The 19,589-nt window shown below is 37.7% G+C and overlaps 2 protein-coding genes across 2 annotated transcripts; one reads left to right on the forward strand and one right to left on the reverse strand.

Moving 5' to 3' along the window:
* Positions 1–285: 285 nt before the first annotated feature.
* Positions 286–19,589, reverse strand: LOC125501898 (UPF0329 protein ECU05_1680/ECU11_0050-like). The gene is made up of 4 exons (XM_048659023.1): positions 19,309–19,589; positions 1,287–1,474; positions 554–700; positions 286–434 (listed from the first exon to the last, which is right to left on the reverse strand). The coding sequence occupies exons 2-4, from the start codon at positions 1,468–1,470 to the stop codon at positions 286–288; spliced, it is 480 nt and encodes a 159-aa protein (XP_048514980.1). The 5' UTR covers positions 1,471–1,474; positions 19,309–19,589.
* Positions 2,658–5,525, forward strand: LOC125501899 (zinc finger MYM-type protein 1-like). Its single transcript, XM_048659024.1, has 4 exons — positions 2,658–2,766; positions 3,050–3,153; positions 3,375–3,854; positions 4,026–5,525. Exons 1-4 carry the CDS (start codon positions 2,658–2,660, stop codon positions 5,523–5,525), a joined length of 2,193 nt encoding a protein of 730 aa, XP_048514981.1.

Genomic DNA, 19,589 nt, shown 5'->3' on the forward strand with positions numbered 1-19,589 from the left:
CGAACTCCGCATCACCAGGCTATTGCTGGGTCGGCAAGATGTTCAGTTTTAGTTAGCGTTTGGCACCGGACAGGTAAAATCGGTTGCTGAAACGAGTGTACACGAAAATAAGAGAACAAGACATTTTAATAACGCCATCGACAGAATACAAAGACACGAGTGGACGACGTGTAACTCGTATGCGAATATAACGACGATACATAATACGAATACCGGTGAACCTTGAACAATCGACCAAAACCTGCGAATTGATGAAAGACAATTCTAAATAACAATGTTTAACAATTATTTGACGCTCAACCCGGGCCTAGTCTCAAAAGACGACTTAGGGGTGTGTTCGTGGGGGTGAAATGAGCTTGTGAAAAAATCGCCCAACCTATCTCCCACCGAAGCAAAGCGGATTGCTAATATGACTGGACTGTAACCATCCGGCGCTGCAAGAAAATAATTATAGGTGCAGGTTGTTGAATTAAGACGTACGCAGGGCTAATTTTCAATTTTTTTATTTTTTTGGCAGCACATAAAAAAAACCTGCGCCCCCCCCCCCCCCCGCGCTCCAGCAAGGCCATAAAATTGGGGTCGGGCTGACTCCCCCCCGCCGCCGTTGCCTTTGGTGCCTTTGGTGCCTTTGGCGTCTTTGGCGCCTTTCGCGCCACCCCCTTTCTTGTAATCGCCGCGGCGGTTTTTGGACCATCGATATCTAGTAAACAATTAAACAAGAACTATAAGAATCGGAACTCACGATCACGACAATCACGACAATTATTACATCGGAGGTCAAGCGATAAGTGATATGCACTTATAGTTATAAAAAAATACATACTCAGTGTATGCCATTGAAAAGAATACATTGCTGTACGAGAACGACAATAATATATAATAGTAATGATGGAGAGAATATCCCTTTTTGGAAAAAGAATTTAATATGGGGGAAGGCGGGGCAAAACAGGATAGAAATCAAGATAGGACAGGAGCGAGATGACAGGGTCATCACGAAACAAAATTTTGATTTGTTTAGAAATGATCGAAAAAGACTTGGAACATCGTTCTTGATCAAATTAGTTTTTCTCTCATGCTCTCCCGAAGTACCCAGTTTTGCCCGACCTACCCATAGTGCGACTAAAAAAAAAGAAGACAAGCATATTATTTAGTAGGTTCACTCTAATGTTGTAATCGAGTACATGTACTTTTCTGTAACTCCAGTTTTTTTCTTGTCATTTGTCGAATTCTTTTCGTTAAATCATTGGTGACAAAACTGTTCAATTATTGCATTATTCAAAACTTACTTTTCACCTCTTTCTTGTCTCGCGTCTGCTCGCGACCTTTTCTCTCTCTCTCCTCTTCTTTTCTCTCCTCTTCCTTTTGTCTTTTCTCTATTTCGTCCCGCTCCTTATGCCGGAGCTCCCGTGCCACCCGCCTCCTCTCCACCTCCGCTTCCCTTTCTTTTGACGTCTCTCGCTTATTCTCCATAGTTCTTTTCATAGAAAATTCATAAAACAAAGCTTTAACCTAGCCTGTACAGAGAGCGAGTTGGAATAATTTTTTTTGTCATGAATCACGACTCGAGTTTTCGATAAAAATCAAAAATCGAAACGCAATCGAGTATATCCACTAGGGTGTCCGTTAATAAACGATTTTTTTTTCAGCCTCCCCTAGATTTCTAGTTTATCGTCTAACGAAAAATATAAGACCATCCTACTATGCCCGTTCTGAATTTTCTGACTTTTATTACTTTTTTCGCAAAATTATTATTATTCAGACGGAACTTTGTTGTTGATTTGTAGAGCATTCAATCTTCTATGAGAATATGTAGGGGAACGCGGGGCAAAGCGGGGTACTGCAGCTACGCCCGAACATTGTGAGACTTGAATACGATGAAACTTCTGTATTTATTCGTATTGGAACTAAAAAACAAAGATTTTTAGTTGCCGTGAAGAAAAAGTAATAATTTCATTGGATATGAACAGTAAAATTATATTAACATTTAGAGTTATTGACATCAATAATTTTGTTCAACTTGGTTATAAAATAAAACAAATTTCTAAAACCTGGAATGATGTTAGAAAACCTTTTTGATCATTTCAAAAAAGATTTTTACAAAATTTTTGAGGTACTCTATTTTGCCCTAGTACCTACCTCGGTTCGCCCCGACTTTCCCTACATCTCATTGCCGTAATATTGAGTATAAAAAGTGGCGAAATCTCATGTAATTGAAAAGGAAGATTTATCGTCTTTAAGGCAAGAGTTTTGTTGGACCATAAACTGAAAATCTACGGGGTGTTGCAAAAAAAAAAAAAAATAACTCGGTGAGAAACGGGTACCCCAATATCCATCCGCCCCCCTCGCACAATTAGTATATGGTGGTATTTGGTACACAATTTTCTCAATTATTCATGATGTTTCATTTTTTGAAATAATCAAAGTCCGAAATACCTCTCATTTTTAGATTTTCGCAATAGTTTTGAATAAAATTGTGGTTACCGAAGATTACTTGAATGACGTCGTCGGTGCTTCCTAACTATCCAATATAAATTTTTTGTTAGCTACCCTAATTTTGTCCCAACAAGGAAAAAAGGTTTTTTGACGTTTTGTGGTTATAACTGTCGTCCCCAATGCTGTGTTATTCTGAAAAAATCAGCAGTTCTATTCACGATAAAATGTGTCCAGAATTAGTGATGACCATAATCCCAAAAAACGGACACACATTTCTACCACCGGACCTGGATATTATACCACTTATCAACGCCGTTTTTCCGCCTAGGCAACGTAGGCAAATGCTGGGGGCCCGAAACTTTAGGGGTCCATTCGCAAGCCTTTATCATTTTCATATTTGACAATAAAAAACAAAAAATAACGATTTGCTCTCTGGTGCCGAGTCCGAAACCTAACACACCATCATTTCAACATTCCTATGCATGCCGCGCGTCTTCGGCGATGATGCCGCGTGTCCACGAATGTGACAAATGACTGTCGCGATTGCACAACGCAACTGTATTTGCTATTGGCAACGAGGTATCGGTTGATCTGTTGTTTATTGTAACGATTTAAGAAAGCGCTCAGATCGTTCATGAAAAACTCGGACTGTTTAGTGCCTTAGTAGTTGTTCAGTTAGAAAAATACGACTATAATAAGACACCACGGAATAATAAATTGGTTAGTACATATATTTCCGTCTAAAATTATATAACTAACAAGTTAAGTTCGAAGATTATTATATCATTATTAGCCATCAACTCAGCTATGGCGCCTCTCATATCTCACAGATTCCATTCTTCAATATCTACTCTCTATTTATTCAAATGAATCGAAAATCTAACGCTTTTTGAATGACGTCACATTGTGAGATTAATTATTTTCTATTTTCACTCAAACAGAAACAAAAAACTTTCTGTAAGATAATGAATCCCAAAGTACTGTCGGGAGCACAAAAACGGAAGAAAGTACAGCAAAGAAAAGAACGAAATAAAAAAATGCGTCATTCTTTGAGCTCGTTTTTTCAACCGACAGTCCCAAATTTGAATAATAATGAGAAAGACAAGGCAGATTCGATCGAACAAGATACAACAAATGTGCAAGATGAAAATACAAAAGAAAAGGATAGCAGAAACGTAGAAGAAACGATGAACCGAAATGTGGAAGAAGAAGATGAAGCTTCATCAAACTGTGAAAATTATAGTCATGCAACGAAAATCGTTCACCCCAAAGATATAGCGCTGTGGCCACAAATTATAACACCCGAAATGCAAAGGCAATTTCTGATAGAGAAACCGTCGTCTGTTCATGGTAGTTTGGACACATCAAAAACTACATGCCAGGAAGGATCGAAAACAGTTACCAGATCACTTACTGAGAAGGTATTTTTTCGATCTAAACCAAATGGTGAGACAGTTAGACGGGAATGGCTTGTTTATAGTTCCTCAAGCGGCTGTGTATATTGCTATGTATGTAAATTGTTTTCAAATAAGAAAAATACTCTGACAGAAGGGTACTAGGACTGGAAGAATATTCATAAAAGTTTATCAAAGCACGAGAACAGCAGGGACCACATGTTAGCAGTAGAAACTTTTGTTACTAGATCTTCAGCTGTAGGGCGCATTGACACAGATTTAGAACACCAATATCAGAACGAGAAGAAATATTGGAGAGAAGTATTAAAACGAATCATAGCTACCATAAAATATTTAGCCAAACATGGGCTGGCATTCCGAGGGTCTAACCAATCACTTTTTACTGCTGGCAATGGTAATTACTTGGGAGCGTTAGAGTATTTGAGTGAGTTTGATGGATTCTTAGCCAATCATTTAGAGAAATATTCAGGAAAAGGAAAAGGCTCGATTAGCTATCTATCTGCTACCGTATGCGATGAGTTTATCATGGTTATACAGGATGAGGTAAAATCTAAATTGATAAACGAGGTTAAATCAGCAAAATATTTTTCTATAATTGTTGATAGCACCCCTGATGCAAGCCATGTAGATCAGTTAACTATTGTGCTTCGATATGTATTGCCAGACGGTAAATCGGTTGAAAGGTTCTTCGGGTTTATTCCGATTTTCTCCCACACTGGTCAATATTTAGAGACCGTGTTGATTAACGCATTAGTCAACATGAGTATCGATATTCGGAATTGTCGTGGACAGAGTTTTGATAACGCAAGCAATATGTCTGGGAAATATAATGGCTTACAAGCTAAAATTAAAAATCACAGCAACACTGCGGAATTTGTACCTTGCTCCAGTCGTTCGTTAAACTTAATTGGGAATTCTGCGGCAGATTGTTGTCTCGATGCGACAAAATATTTTGATTCAGTTCAACATATTTACGTCTTCTTATCAGCGCCAACACAACGCTGGAATAGATTGGAAGAAAATTTCAAAAATTCTCAAACTACTCATCTAACGGTTAAAAAGATTTGTGATACGAGATGGTCAGCTAGAGCTGATGCTATAAAAGCTTTACAAAAGGGTCATCACGAAATACATATGACATTGGATCAACTAAGTGTTGACATTTCCCAAAAGAAGAGTGTGCAATTAGAAGCAAAGGAATTGTCTAAAAAAATTGACACGCTAGAATTTTTTCTTCTCACATTGATATGGGATAAAATATTGAGTCGATTTAATGCTACCAGTGAGTCACTGCAGAATCCGCACTTATGTCTCCATATTGCGACAGACTTTATAAAAGGTATCAGAGAAGATTTCGATGATATTGAAAGACAAGCCATCAGTTTATCAAAGATCAAGATGTATGAGAAGGACATTCGAAGGACTAGACACAGAACGTCATTTGCTGATGAGTCACATACCAACGAAGTTGTTTTGGATGGACGAGAAAGTTTCAAAGTGAACGTATTTTATTTAATTTGCGATCAATTAATTTCGGAATTGTTATCGAGGGGGCAAAGTTATCGTTCAATTAATGACAAGTTCAAAATTTTCTTCGTCGATGTTCCTTCTTTGAATTTGAAAAAGGTTGCGACACGTCCGTTAAGCTGGAATTGCCAAACCAGCACAACACAATAAAACTTGCCCAGTAATTTTTCGCTATTTAAATGCTATTTAATCGCACAAAAATTAATTTTGTCGCCCCAGCCATTTTCGAAAAAACTGTGGTATAGCCAGCTTGATATTAAACTGACTATGCGAGATTGTAAAAAAAAACAATTCCGTGATTATCAGGACCGCAGGAATTTTTCGCTTTTTAAATGCCATTCAATGGCACAAAAATTAAATTATTTGGAAGAACGGGCGAAAGATACTTCAATCTCATAAGGTAAAATATATATTACGTGCACAAGAAGTACATGTTTGAAATAGAAATACTTATTTACGGCTACAAGTCATGGGGTTGTGTTTTTGATTTGGCATAGAATAGCCGCTGGGTTAATCTCAGATTCCTCTCTCTTTTTTTTCTCGCTTTTTTGATTATCATCATATTCTTCCCATGTTCCTCCACTTCGCAGACAAAAAGCAATGTAGTGATTCAACGTTGTACAATCGGAATATCTCGTAGGTCTCGCACTCACTGAAATTTCTTCGTGTACGACGCCTACAAGTTTGTACGTTTCATTGATAGACAATGGACTCGGAAATTGCTTCGGTAAGTCTCGCAACTTTATCGGCTCACCTTCATCGTCAGAAAATACCTCAAAAATTACAATATTTCCTGCAACAGTATATATGAAAAATGCATATCAATAGTGAGTTTACAGAATATTTGAGTAATTAATTTCGATTCATGGCGCGAAGTTATTTTTCCAACTGCCGAGATTCTACTACACGTAGTTCCATGGCAATTAGGTGCACTACATAAGGGCAATCTTGGTAGTTGCAAAATTTCTTCAACGTCGAGTTCATCCTTGTATAAAGCCGCTCTACCAATTACGGGTATTTCCCGAATGTTTAGTCGCGGATCACATCCTTCAATACAGGTGATAGTTTCAGTGAAACTCGGAGAATTTTTGAAGAGTTTTCGGGCCAAGGCTGAAACGACTATGCTGCAGTTCGCGATAAGTGATCCTTCCGGTTGTGCTTCGGAAGGAAAGATATCGTAAAGAATTTTTGCGCGGATCTGGTAGGATGCCCTTAAACCATTGTCTAAGACGTCAAATGCCATCTTCATAATGTCGAGTTCAGTGTCTGTTCTCTTAATCTGAGAAATAAGCATAGATTTTCAACTAGGAATATGCATACGAATATACATACTATACAAATATGTGTACAACGTTGATATATGTCTAAGCTTCCGTCTCAGATACGCGGGGTTCAAGGGTAAATGACACGACAAATATGATGCAGTAGATAACACTGAATCGATATAATTGCCGATGATACGCCTTTTGTCTCTTCTACTGTCTTAGATATTAGCGTGGCTATTCACGAGGTTTACTGCTCGGAGCCTCTATCGCTTCTACGCCTTCTGTCGTTACGCTCGCGTTTCTCTCTCTGGTCACATGGTCATTACACCGAAGTGTGGCGGTAACGTCCAAACTTACATCCCCCCCTTCAAAGAAGGGAACCCGGTTCCGACATAGGGGACCAGTTTGCTTGCATGAAACAGATTTGATTCATTTTTTCTTAGTCCACTGTCTATCTTATAAATTACATTTGAGATTTTTTCTTTTATTTTAAATGGTCCTGTTCTAATCACATCTAGTTTATCTCTATTTAGTTTATTACCGTTTTGAATAAATACTAAGTCTCCTACTTTATACTCTATTGGATTTGTATTTTTATCATAGTACATTTTGTTTTGGTTGTAGATTTTCTTTGATTTTTCGTATGCTATTTTTTTATTTTCTTCCATATTGGTTTTGTTTGAATCTTTTAGTTGGTTTGGTAGAAATGAGAAGTCTGATCCTGTCAGTAAGTATTTTGGGGTGAATCCTGTTGAGCTATGTACTGTATCATTGTATTCTTTTATGCATTCGTTTGCTATAGTTGGCCATGATTTTTCCCTGTTTTCATATATTTTACACCTTATCCTGTTGACGAGAGTTTGGTTAGTTCTTTCGTTAAGCCCGTTTGAGAATGCACAGTCAACTGCTGTGAAGATCAAGTTTATGTTTTGTTTATTTACATGCTGTTTAAACTGTGTTGAGTTTATGCCTGGGTATTGATCTGTCAATAATGTTTTAATTTTTCCATCTTTTTCTACTTTTTTAATTAGGTTTATAAAATCTTTGGCCGTTTGTGTTTTTGATGTAGTGATGTATGCGAATCTTGTAAAGTGATCTATCATTAAGTGTATATATTTTTTTGTGCTTTTATTCTTTTTGAAACCTCCTATTGTGTCTAAGGACATGATTTCTAGTGGCTCTTTTGCTGGCCCTAGATGTGAGAGTGGTGCTTTGAAACACCCTATTCTTGACTTGTTTTTGATGCATGTTTCGCATGAGCGACATATCATTTTCGTGTGTTTATACATATTTTTAAAATAGAATTTTTTTCCTATCATTAGATTTAGCTGTTTTGTGCCAATATGACCTTGGTATGTATGGATTCTTTTAACCAGAGAAAGACCAAATTCTTCTGTTATCCAGATTTTTTTCTTTTTATTTAGTGTTTTGTATATTATATCATTTTCTATATTACATTTTTCCTACCTTTAGTTGTTTTTGGTTTTCTGTTATTTCTCCTAGTTTTATAAAGTTTGTTGTTTCAATTATCGAATTTTCTTCGTTAATTTCAGTTGGATCTAGTACTGGGTTTCTGGACAGGCAGTCTGCCTCCAGATTATCTTTTCCTGGGTTGTATACAATGTCTAAGTCAAATTGTGATATATAGTTTAACATTTGCAGTAATTCTGGATCATCTGTTTTTTTTATGTTGAGGTTCTCTATTGGTCTGTGATCGGTGAATATTACAAATTTGTTCCCTATCAGATAATATTGCCAATATTGGATGGCCTCCTTTATTGCTAAGCATTCTATGTATACTGTTTTTTTTGTTTTTTGTGCCTTAGTTAGCTTTTTTGAAAAGTAGAACACTGGTCTTATTGATTTGTCTTCCTGTGGTTGTTTTAGTATAGCTCCTACTCCTTCGATGCTTGCATCTGTATGTATATATATCAGCGCTTTTGGATCGAAAATTGCTAGGATCGGAGCTGAGTATAGGTATTTTTTTGTTTTTTCAAAACTGAGGCTGCATCTTTCGGACCAGTGGAATTCTACATTTTTTCTCAATAAATTTCTTAATGGATCTAGTAATATTGTACTTTGCGGAATGTATTCTAAGTAAAAGTTTATTTTCCCTAGGAATTGTCTAATCTGTTTTCTCGTTTGTGGAGTTGGAAATTTTTTTATTGCTTCTAGGTTGTCATTTGTCGGTTTGATGTTGTTGTCCCCAACTTCATGACCTAAGTATGTTACTTTGTGTTTTGCGAATTCACATTTATTGAAGTTTAGCTTGATACCTTCACTATATAATACTTTTAATACTAATTCTAGGTGTTTAATATGGTCGTTATAATTTTTCGAGTATATCAATATGTCGTCAATGTAATTTACTGCGAATGAATTTAGTCCATTTTTCCTAAGTATACTTGACATGACTCTTTGGAATATAGCGGGTGCTGTTTTTAAACCGTATGGTAGGCAATTCCATTGCCAGTGTCCATGGTGTGTTACGAAAGCTAGTTTGTAACTATCTTTATTTTGTATGGGTATCGACCAGAACGCTGAATTCACATCTAATTTTGAGAAGTATTTACAGTTTCTGGCTCTTAGTGTAAGATCGTCTATTCTTGGAAATGGTTGACTTTCTGGAACTATTATTTCATTTAGTTCTTTAAAGTCTATACATAGGCGTGATCTCTTTCCTTCTTCTTTTTTGAACACCATGGTGACTGGAGCTGCAAAAGGACTGCACGACTCTTCAATCAAACCTGCTTTTAATAATTCATTAATTTGATTTTCAATTTCCTCTTTGTCCTGATACGAGCATTTATACGGTTTTCTTGATATATATTTATTTTCTGTTAATTTTACCGCTGCCTCATAATTTTTTATAGTTCCTATATCGAACTTTGTGCCGGCGAATACTTTGTTATTTTCTTTTAAAACCGTTTCTATGTTTTTATCTGTTTCCAATATGTTATTTATTTTAATTACTTCTTCTCGACTCTGCGATTTATTATGCTTTTGTGTAATATTCAAATTTTCATCTTGGCATAATTTGAAGTTTTGTATAATATCTAAACCTAGTAATAGATCTTCGTTAAAATTATTGCTTTTCATTATAAAGAGGTTTACATTTTTTTCTATGTTGCCTATTTTAATTTTTAAGGTTATTGTGCCTTGCGATTTTGCTATTCCTGCCACTCCTCTAAGGTTTTTCTCCCCACTTATTATGCGTTTAAAGTTTCTGTTCTTGTTTACAAACTCCGGATTTACTAATGATACGTTGGATCCTGAGTCGTATAGACCGGTTGCAGATTTACCATTAGCTTGTATATTTAACTTAATAAGTGGGGTTGTCACTCGTTTTTTGCTTCTTCTGTATTATTTATGGCATTTTCTAGGTCAATATTATTTATTACTTTTATATTTTCATTTCTTTGTTTAACTACCTGTTTGTTTTTTAGTCTGCACAACTGTTCCGGGTGGTACCTATTCTTATAACCCAGCTTTTCACAGTTTGGGCATGGTTTTTTTTCTGGTATTGTAGTTTCTTTTTTTCTATCGCTTATTGTACCTAATTGTTTTAATTTTGACATCAGAGTTTCTATGGTTACCAGGGATTTTTTCTCTAACTTATTTCGTACCCATTGTGGTAATCCTATGACAATTAGGTTTATTTGTGTATTTATAGTTATATTTTCATCTGTTTCATAGAGTAGGCTTCTTTTTTTTAAGCCATAGTCCAGAAAGGAGCCGTTCAAAAATTTAAAGTTATAAGCATATGCGATGTCTGTCCAAGATTGCGCAGAAAAGATGTCTAAAAAAGAGTTATTCCACGCTTCCCAGTTATTGTCCAGAGGGTTATCTTTCATGAATACGTTAAACCATTGTAAAGCAGATTTTTCTAAAAATAATCTTAATGTCTCTGCGTATTTTTCTTGTTTAATATTAACTCTATTGCATTCTCGGACGAACCATTGCAGCCATGTGTTTGCATTGAGATTATCGCCGTTGTACTTATCTAACACTATGTCTTTGGCTAATGTGCGACTTGGTTTTATGGAGGTATCGGGCGCTGTGTTCACATCTGAGTTATCCGTAATAATATTTACCTCCTCTAAGTATTCGTTGTTAAAGGCCACATTGTCTTCTTCGTCGAGGTATATGTCTCGGAGCTTATCGTCCAAGGTGATGGTAACCTTACGAAATTTGTTGCGTACCTTCAAGCTTTTCACGACGTTTTTCGCCACGGCGGTGTCGAAAAGTCGGCCATGATGGGTAGCTGTACGTTTGTCTCTAGGGAATTCAAAGGTTTCGGCCTCTCCTACCAGCTGAATGGTTTTTACCTTGACCACTGTAGTCTTCGAATCGTCTCCAGCCTCCGAAACGAATTGAAATTTAGCTCTCATCTCCATTATATCGATTTCTAAGCTTCCGTCTCAGATACGCGGGGTTCAAGGGTAAATGACACGACAAATATGATGCAGTAGATAACACTGAATCGATATAATTGCCGATGATACGCCTTTTGTCTCTTCTACTGTCTTAGATATTAGCGTGGCTATTCACGAGGTTTACTGCTCGGAGCCTCTATCGCTTCTACGCCTTCTGTCGTTACGCTCGCGTTTCTCTCTCTGGTCACATGGTCATTACACCAAAGTGTGGCGGTAACGTCCAAACTTACATATATGTATAAGGGGCGTTTTAAGTGAATTCGAGTAGGGTCTATCCTTCACTAGTCCTGATTTATTTGAAATTTTTCAGAGCAATAATAGCACCTTCAAAATACTCTCAGATTTGTTTTGTTAATTCATCTATCGAACCGTTTTTGACTTCTGATTATTCAAAGTTTGAAAGAAACGACACCTCTTGAAAATCTAAAAAATTTCAGAAAAATCAGATTTTTTATTCCGAACACTTTAGGATGAGTTCGAGAAATTTCCAATATCTGCGAGAAAATATTAATGGGTATTTTCAACATGAAATAGACCTCATGCTGGCAAGAGGTTTCTAATTTAAAATAGTTAAACTGAATTTTATATTTGACTGAGGTTCTTCAATTACCATTTCCCGTAAATCTGGCCTGTCACAGAGAGCTGCTAGCATAACCTGGTAAATGCTGTCAAATGCACACGTATAAGTCACGTATACTTTCTTTCCATTAACGCTAATTGCGTGCAAAGACTTGTGGCTGCCATTTTTGATAATTAGGAGTTTTTTATTTTTTCCACAATTCAGTTGTTCTTTGATCTTGTATTTCTGATCTCCTAAGTATCTTGATTTGTTCGGCTTTTTCTTCTTCTCGATATTCTCCGAAGCTTTAGAAGCTTGACCTTGCCAGTTTTCTAAGTTACGACTTGCAAGAATCAATGGAACACTTCGTGTTGTACTACACGATACGCATATTCGTTTTTGTCCATAACCTTCATCCGAGTCATTCAAGGAAATGGAACATGTTTCAAGTGCGTGTACGGGTGTTTGGCATATGGCGCACTTATGAGCTCCACTTGGCTTATTATTATTCTGGCAAGCAGGACATTTTGAGGCTAACGTGGTAACTATTTGTTGCTGTAGGTTTGAATCATTGTGAGTTGCTTGCATGGCATCGATATTGAGTGACTCGTCATTTATGCGGTTTTGTCTGGTTTGGATGCTATGGCGCCCCAATGTTTCTTCTGTACACATGGTCGAAATACTTGTGTTTACACATTGGTCGTCATTGGTAGTCTGATCTCCGCTTCCGATCATTCTTGCGCCAATAAGTTTAGTACGCCCACTTACATAATTCACGTGGAGCTTCAGAAAAGCATCGGCCCGCATAGGCAGGGTCTCATTTTTGAAGAGATGTGTTTTTATTTTATTAAATTCACCTTCTACAGGTGCACTTGAGGCTGGAACATTTCCGTAGCCAAACATATCTCGGACTACACTCGACCAAAGAGGAAAATATGAGATGTCCTTCAGCAACTTTTTTGCCAAGGCAGGAAAATATTGGGCATTTTCTCTGTCGCCAATTTGGTTTCCGATAGCAGCATTCACTTGCTGTTGAATCCGTTGCCCCCATTTTGTCCATTTGTTTACATTAATATTAGTCCCAATTATTTCGGATTCAGAATCGGGGTCGTCTTCATTTTCATTGCGTATTCCGAAGTCGTTCGAGTTAGGGTCTACTTCGCCATTTATGTCAGGTATTGCCTGTAAAATTTTCATATATATGTGTAGCTAGTAGTTTCAATATAGAGACTATAGTTAATTTGTGTAAACAGCACATTAGGGCACATCTGTACAGTGTACATAGATAATTTGTAAATTAAATCCTAAATTCTGTACATAAAAATATCAATTTGGAAAATGAAATCCCCACGAACTGAACTTGTTTTGGTGAATGGTGCATGAACAGAAAAAAATGCTAAACTCACGGTCTCTTCTGAAATCAACGTCTTCAGGAATGCCTTGGCGATCTCGCTATCGCTTTGTTCGCCATCTGGTAGCGATCCTTCCGTTTCGGACATACTGACAAGGAGAATACATTTCACAATTTTTTCCGCGTCTTCTATTGAACGGCACAGTATTAATTGCCCAATTACTGCAAGGTAAAAGACTTTAACACGATGTGGGAGACTCTTAGAAAAATCAGCGTAAAGTTTAATGAAATGAGCTACGTCTACCCTGACGTAACATTGCGGAACATTCTGTTCGAAACAGGCGTTAACATATTCATCCATCGTGCAGTACGATGTGAAAGCTCTGATGACAGCGTTCAGGAGAGCTTTGGATGAATCGGTTACTACTTCTGCTGGTCGCGGTGCCCCTGACCGCACCTATTCCATGAGCCAAAATTGTATGGCATTTACGTTGTGCACTTCACTTAGCATGTGGGAGATCGAAAATTGGCCTCCTTCGATGTAAGTCACAACATGATATAGAAAAATCGGACCTGCATCCCCACGTTTCGGTTTTACAATTTTCTTGACGATACTCCCGGTGGCATCAATAAACACTGAAGTTATATTTTTCAAAGCGTATCTGCGATATACATCCACTTGGTAATTTGTCCAGTAATGGACATAAAAAGGATCTAACCCAATGCCATGAATTATATTCCTTTCGCTCGTTGCTTTCATTAATTGGATTGCCTTCACAGGGTCACGATCCAAGAATTGTCTGCTGATAAATTCGTGTTTCGCTACTCTAAGTACAGGAAATGTGAATAAGTTCGGTGGCTCGCATTCATTCTCCTGCATAGCATTCTCTGCTTTTTTCGCACGATAAACGTGTACCGCTTGACTCGAAATTTCTTCTGCTACGGCACGTCTCTTAGATCCCCGCAACCACCGCTTACCGCATTTCCCTGCACCCTTCGTACAGGTACAAATGAGTTTGATGTCGGTGGAATTGTCAACGTCGTCCTTTATAATGATTCGCATGATTCCTCCACATTTGCAAGAAGCTAATGTACCATTGAACAAAATAAATAAGCCGATAAATAGGTGATTAGATGAATGATTAAATGCAGAACGAAAAAACCAAGATTATAGTACAATGAATGAATCCTTCCCTACGGTTTGCACGAGAAAATTGTACCAGACCTATTGGTGTTTGTTCACGTATAGTCTAGACTGTGCCAAATAAAACGAATATTTCTTCACTATTTCTTTAGATCGTAACGCTTCATGAAAAATGTAAACCGATGAGTTTTATAGATAAAAGGATTATTTTTTGAGTGGTCAACAATTAATGAAATTATAGATTTTGGTAAAAAAAAATAAGTTTTATTAGCTCCAGAAAAAAGTGGCTAATTTTCTTAACTCGGTCAAACGTTATCTTTGTAGACAATTTAATTCCCTACAAAATCATACCATGGTCTGTGTTGTCTGTTATATTTAATCATTCATAAAACGTAAAGTTGAGAAAAAAATTTTGGACAAAAATTCTTATTTACGCGAGAGCTAACTGAAAAATGAAAATAACCGACTGAAATTTTGATACAATTTTTTTTGTGATAGACAACGTAATTTTGATATGGGCCCAAAGAAAAAAGATATTCGTTTTATTGTACTTGGCACATGCGTATACATTTGTACCAATATATCAGAAAAAATCTAATCATCCCCGTCTCTGTCCGCCTCAGAGTCACATAGTATTTGGTGGTGCCCGACTGTGATTGCGAGGTCTATGCCACAAACAAGGTGAAAATGAAGAACCACCCGGTGTTGTGTATAATGAAGGTAAAATAACAGAAGAAAATGACAATTTGTTGTTCTTTGGTTTTCTTGTTTAAAATGATCAACAAAACAAAATATGACATTCGAAACCGTACCATTTATGTATCCTGATTTCAAATCGCCGGAAATGTAATGATTCTGAAAATTATATCCACATGCGACTGGCGTTTGCTGGACGATTGCATCCATAACCACGTCCTCCCAGACTCCCGGAATCAGTATTACATTTGTTCGGTGAGATTTGCTATTGGCTCGTTTGTATCGCCTTATTGTGAGTAATGCCCGGAACTCTTCCCTCGAAAGTTTGACTTCGTATGTCCGTGAAACATCGTCATGTGCTTCTGAGTCCAAAGTATTGTCCCGAGAATCACGAACTTGGCGTCACTTTCGAACGTATTGTTTGCACTTTCACACGAATCTCTTGAAATACTTGCACTCAGTTTTTCGCGCAGCTTATATTTGTTATTGCATACCATAGAATGCAAGGAACTTGAGGCGATCTTATGATCCAACTCACTCGAAATTGTTGCCCAAATTGGGCGGAATTTCGAAATGATTTTCTGCTCTGGCAAAAGAATATTGCATGCATGTTCAAGCACCTTCCTTAATACTAACAAGGAGACCTTGCCAAGTGCCACCCACCGATTTTGACGAAACTTCGCAGGATGAAAGAATAGCAAAAAAAAACGGATACGTGTTTCGGCTTATCCGTAGACACTCAACCGTTTTCGAGAAAATTACGGTTGAAACACGGAAAATTTTGACGTTGCTTCATCAGTCTGGCCGCGCGCCATCTGTACAAGCAGATCAGCGGTGCAGCGGCTAGCGTGACAGCTTCGAGAATTGATGCTCCGGGTTCGAGTCCGGTCAGAGATGTTTTTTTTTTTTTTCAAATTCTTCGTCAAAGTATGCTACGCGAACGTTCCTTATTATTATTATTGATTTTTATGTTTATTATTACATTATCTCCCGATTAATTCAACAATATGTAGCGCATTCGTCGGGATGGTACCTATCATAGTAACATTCAAAACATAAATATTCTCTGCACCAGAAGCAACGCGTGAAGGCACTTTGGCCGCAATCACAGTTCTGGGTGTGAACGTCATCCGGAAACGCAACGTCGTTGACGTTATTGAAAACCTCGCGATCCGCCGATAATTTTGCGGCGAACCATGCGTACCGAATCATTTTTTCAAATGCTGGTGCCCGCAATTGATTATGGACCAGGGGGTGTATTTTTATTGCGTCGCGTCTGCTTGTGATTTCTCTCCGCTGTGCAATCAGGACGGGGCAGTTTTGGAGACGTCGAATATAGTTTTTTACCAGTCCAAAATATTTCGTATTATTTTCTACGAATTATCGGCCGGTTGGCTACGGCTAGCGAGCCTACCTGAAAACCTACCCCGTAGCATAATTCGGAATAACGGACAGTTTATTCGAAAAGATGAATTATAATTTCAATAAAGGGTCCTTGTATTTCCCAATAAAATGAGGAACGTTCGCGCAGCATACTTTGACGAAGAATTTGAAAAAAAAAAAAAAAAACATTTCTGACCGGACTCGAACCCGGAGCATCAATTCTCGGAGCTGTCACGCTAGCCGCTGAACCGCTGATCTGCTTGTACAGATGGCGCGCGGCTAGACTCATGAAGCTACGTCAAAATTTTTTCGTGTTTCAACCGTAATTTTCTCGAAAACGGTTGAGTGTCTACGGATAAGCCGAAACACGTATCCGTTTTTTTTTGCTATTCTTCCATCCTGCGAAGTTTCGTCAAAATCGGTGGGTGGCACTTGGCAAGGTCTCCTTGTAAGTCCTTGTCAACTTGAATTGGCCGACCGCGACCACGTATCGCTTGCATTGTGACACCACTGAAAAAGCTCTCCATGCAATGCTAGCTAGAGACAGACTGAATAACTGACAGCTGTTTACTGCAAGAGCGTTAGATGAATAACATAGAATTTTGCTAAACATACATCGCACACGACGGTATACTATTTATTGAAAGTACATATTCGAGACGTTTCGGATTCCAAACATTGTACGTATATCACAAAATATTCTAATAATTATGGACTAAGTAACTCAAATAGTGTCTAATATTCGAAAAGTAAGAAAAAGTAAAGCTACTCGTCTTCGAGTGATGCACTGGAAGAACCCGAGCTCACCCGGAAAGGAGCGAAATAATCCTCCACTTACCGTAAGGTGCTGCAACCTCGCGGTTAGTGCTCTCAAATACGGCGATGTTTCGCCCGTTCAGGGAGAGGGGGGAGATGTGACCCCAGTAGCGCAACCACCGCCCTTTCGAACGGTCTACTGCCTAATGAAGCTTAGGGAAAGAGCGCGATCTTCATACACTCGCATCCGTAGCGTCAACAGATATAATTATTAACCCCGTCGGTGAATTCCATTTTCTGGCACCATATTTTTGACCACCCTGGATAATCGGCTATCCAACAAATTTGTTCACAAGAAATAACCTCTTAAATTGATATTTTTCAAGTTATACACAATGGAATTGAACCGTCGGACAAATATTTTCGGTTCATTGTACTATGTAGATACGAGGAATCAAAAAGGATGCCTCTTTCGGAGTTCTCAAAACAGCAATGAACGTAATTCTTTGTCGATTCAAATGTGCTGGAATGTGCTAATAAAAAGCAAAAAATTCCTGCGGTCCTGATAATCACGAAATTGTTTTTTTTACAATCTGGCATAGTCAGTTTTATTTTAAGCTGCCTATACCGTATTTTTTCGAAAATGGCTGGGGCGACAAAATTAATTTTTGTGCGATTAAAAAGCATCTAAAAAGCGAAAAATTCCTGCGGTCCTGATAACACGAAATTATTTTTTTTTTACAATCTGACATAGTCAGTTTTATACTAAGCTGCCCATACCGTATTTTTTCGAAAATGGCTGGGGCGACAAAATTAATTTTTGTGCGATTAAATAGCATTTAAATAGCGAAAAATTACTGGGCAAGTTTTATTGTGTTGTGCTGGTTTGGCAATTCCAGCTTAACGGACGTGGTTGCGACACTTACTAGAGATCTAAAAGAGTTTTATAAAAGTGATATCGCCAGCGAGGAATTTGATGAAGAAGTTTATCAGTTTCTGGACTTGGCTTCCAAAAATGACATGAGAACACCACAAGATTTTTATGAGTTCATCATCGAAAAGCAAATCTCTTCAACTTTTCCGAATGTTGAAATTATATTAAGGATATATCTCACACTTCCAGTGAGTAATGCTACTGGCGAACGTAGCTTTTCTGTTCTAAAACGGGTGAAAAACTATCTTCGCAGTACTTTGTTGCAGGAAAAAGTGAGCGCTTTAGCGCTTTTATGCATCGAAAAAGATGTGTTCAATGGTATTGATTATGAGGATATCATAAATACTTTTGCACAGAAAAAATGCAGAAAAGTTCCTCTGTAATGTTGTGGTTTGAATATTAAGTATATACATAGGCAACTACAATTTTCTATCGTTTTGATATTATTTGTTATCCAAAGCTGGTGTTGAATTGCTCTTGTAGTGAATATTATAGGTATGATTACATTTCCGTATTATACTGAGAATGCTTTACTTATTTCCGCTCCTGGTTCCTAAGTTCCTTGACTTGACTCGTTCAAGATGATATCTGATACATTTTTTTTCAACCATTTTTTCAGGTCTCCCTGTAATATATTTTGATAGGGGCGGGGGGGGGGGGGGGGGGGGGCCATGAATTTACATTTGCCTGAGGGCCTAGCATGCTCCTAAGTCGGCGTTGACCATTATAGTTAATTATTCGTGAAAGGGGCCCCCCTAACGATTTGATTTGTTCTGGATTTTTAAAAAATGTACGTAAACATTGCTACAGTACTAAATTGATATCGTTACGATTGACGGTCTCCCCACATTAGGGTAAGCGGAAATTTTTTTTTTTTTTCTCCTCTTAGCTTGACGGTAGGATTTATAGCTTATAAGGATACAAAATTTTGGATGAAGCAAAAATGTTTTTTCAATATTTAGAGATCGCTCACTAATTCTGAAAATTATTAATGAATTTGAAATCGCAAATATGATCGTTTTCAAGAATTTGTAGGTAATACACCTCCAATTTCCTTGAAATTTTCGTATGTGTATAGTTCGACGTACCGATGAAGTATATGTATATGTATATACGTTGGGCGCGGTAAGTATGGATAACCATGCGCTTTGAGAATCCAACAATTGATCACATTTATTGTCAACATTTCGGAACGATTATCCTCCTACCCTCATATCCAACTCTACGACATACCACAATTTTGAGAAAATCGGAGGTGTGGCCGTTCAACTAGAAAATTACCAATGTTTCGTTTCTTCATTAACTAGAAATCATACCACCCGGCTGCGAAAAAAAATCGCCCCATATTACCCCACATCTTTTTGTAGCAATAAATTACTTCATCCGAATAAAAATAACGTGTGACTTACCGTATTAGCAGATGGTACTCCGATGCAAGTTCAACAGAACTGGCGTTTTTTATCACATATACGCGAATGACTGTGTGGTTAACAATAGGAGCACAATTGTTGCCTCGGCGGTGAAATCTGACAGTCGTGTTGTTGCGACATGAGCGTAAGGTTTATGGGGCATTCTTATGAAGACGAGTGTGGTAGATGAAGACCACACGAGTCTTCATACGAAAGTCTCATAACCTTACAGCGAATGTCGTAATCGCGACTGTCATATTTGCTTTTTGCTTCTTTATCCC

The sequence above is a fragment of the Athalia rosae genome, chromosome 7 (genome assembly GCF_917208135.1).
Source record: "Athalia rosae chromosome 7, iyAthRosa1.1, whole genome shotgun sequence".
Classification (NCBI taxonomy): Eukaryota; Metazoa; Arthropoda; class Insecta; order Hymenoptera; family Athaliidae; genus Athalia; species Athalia rosae.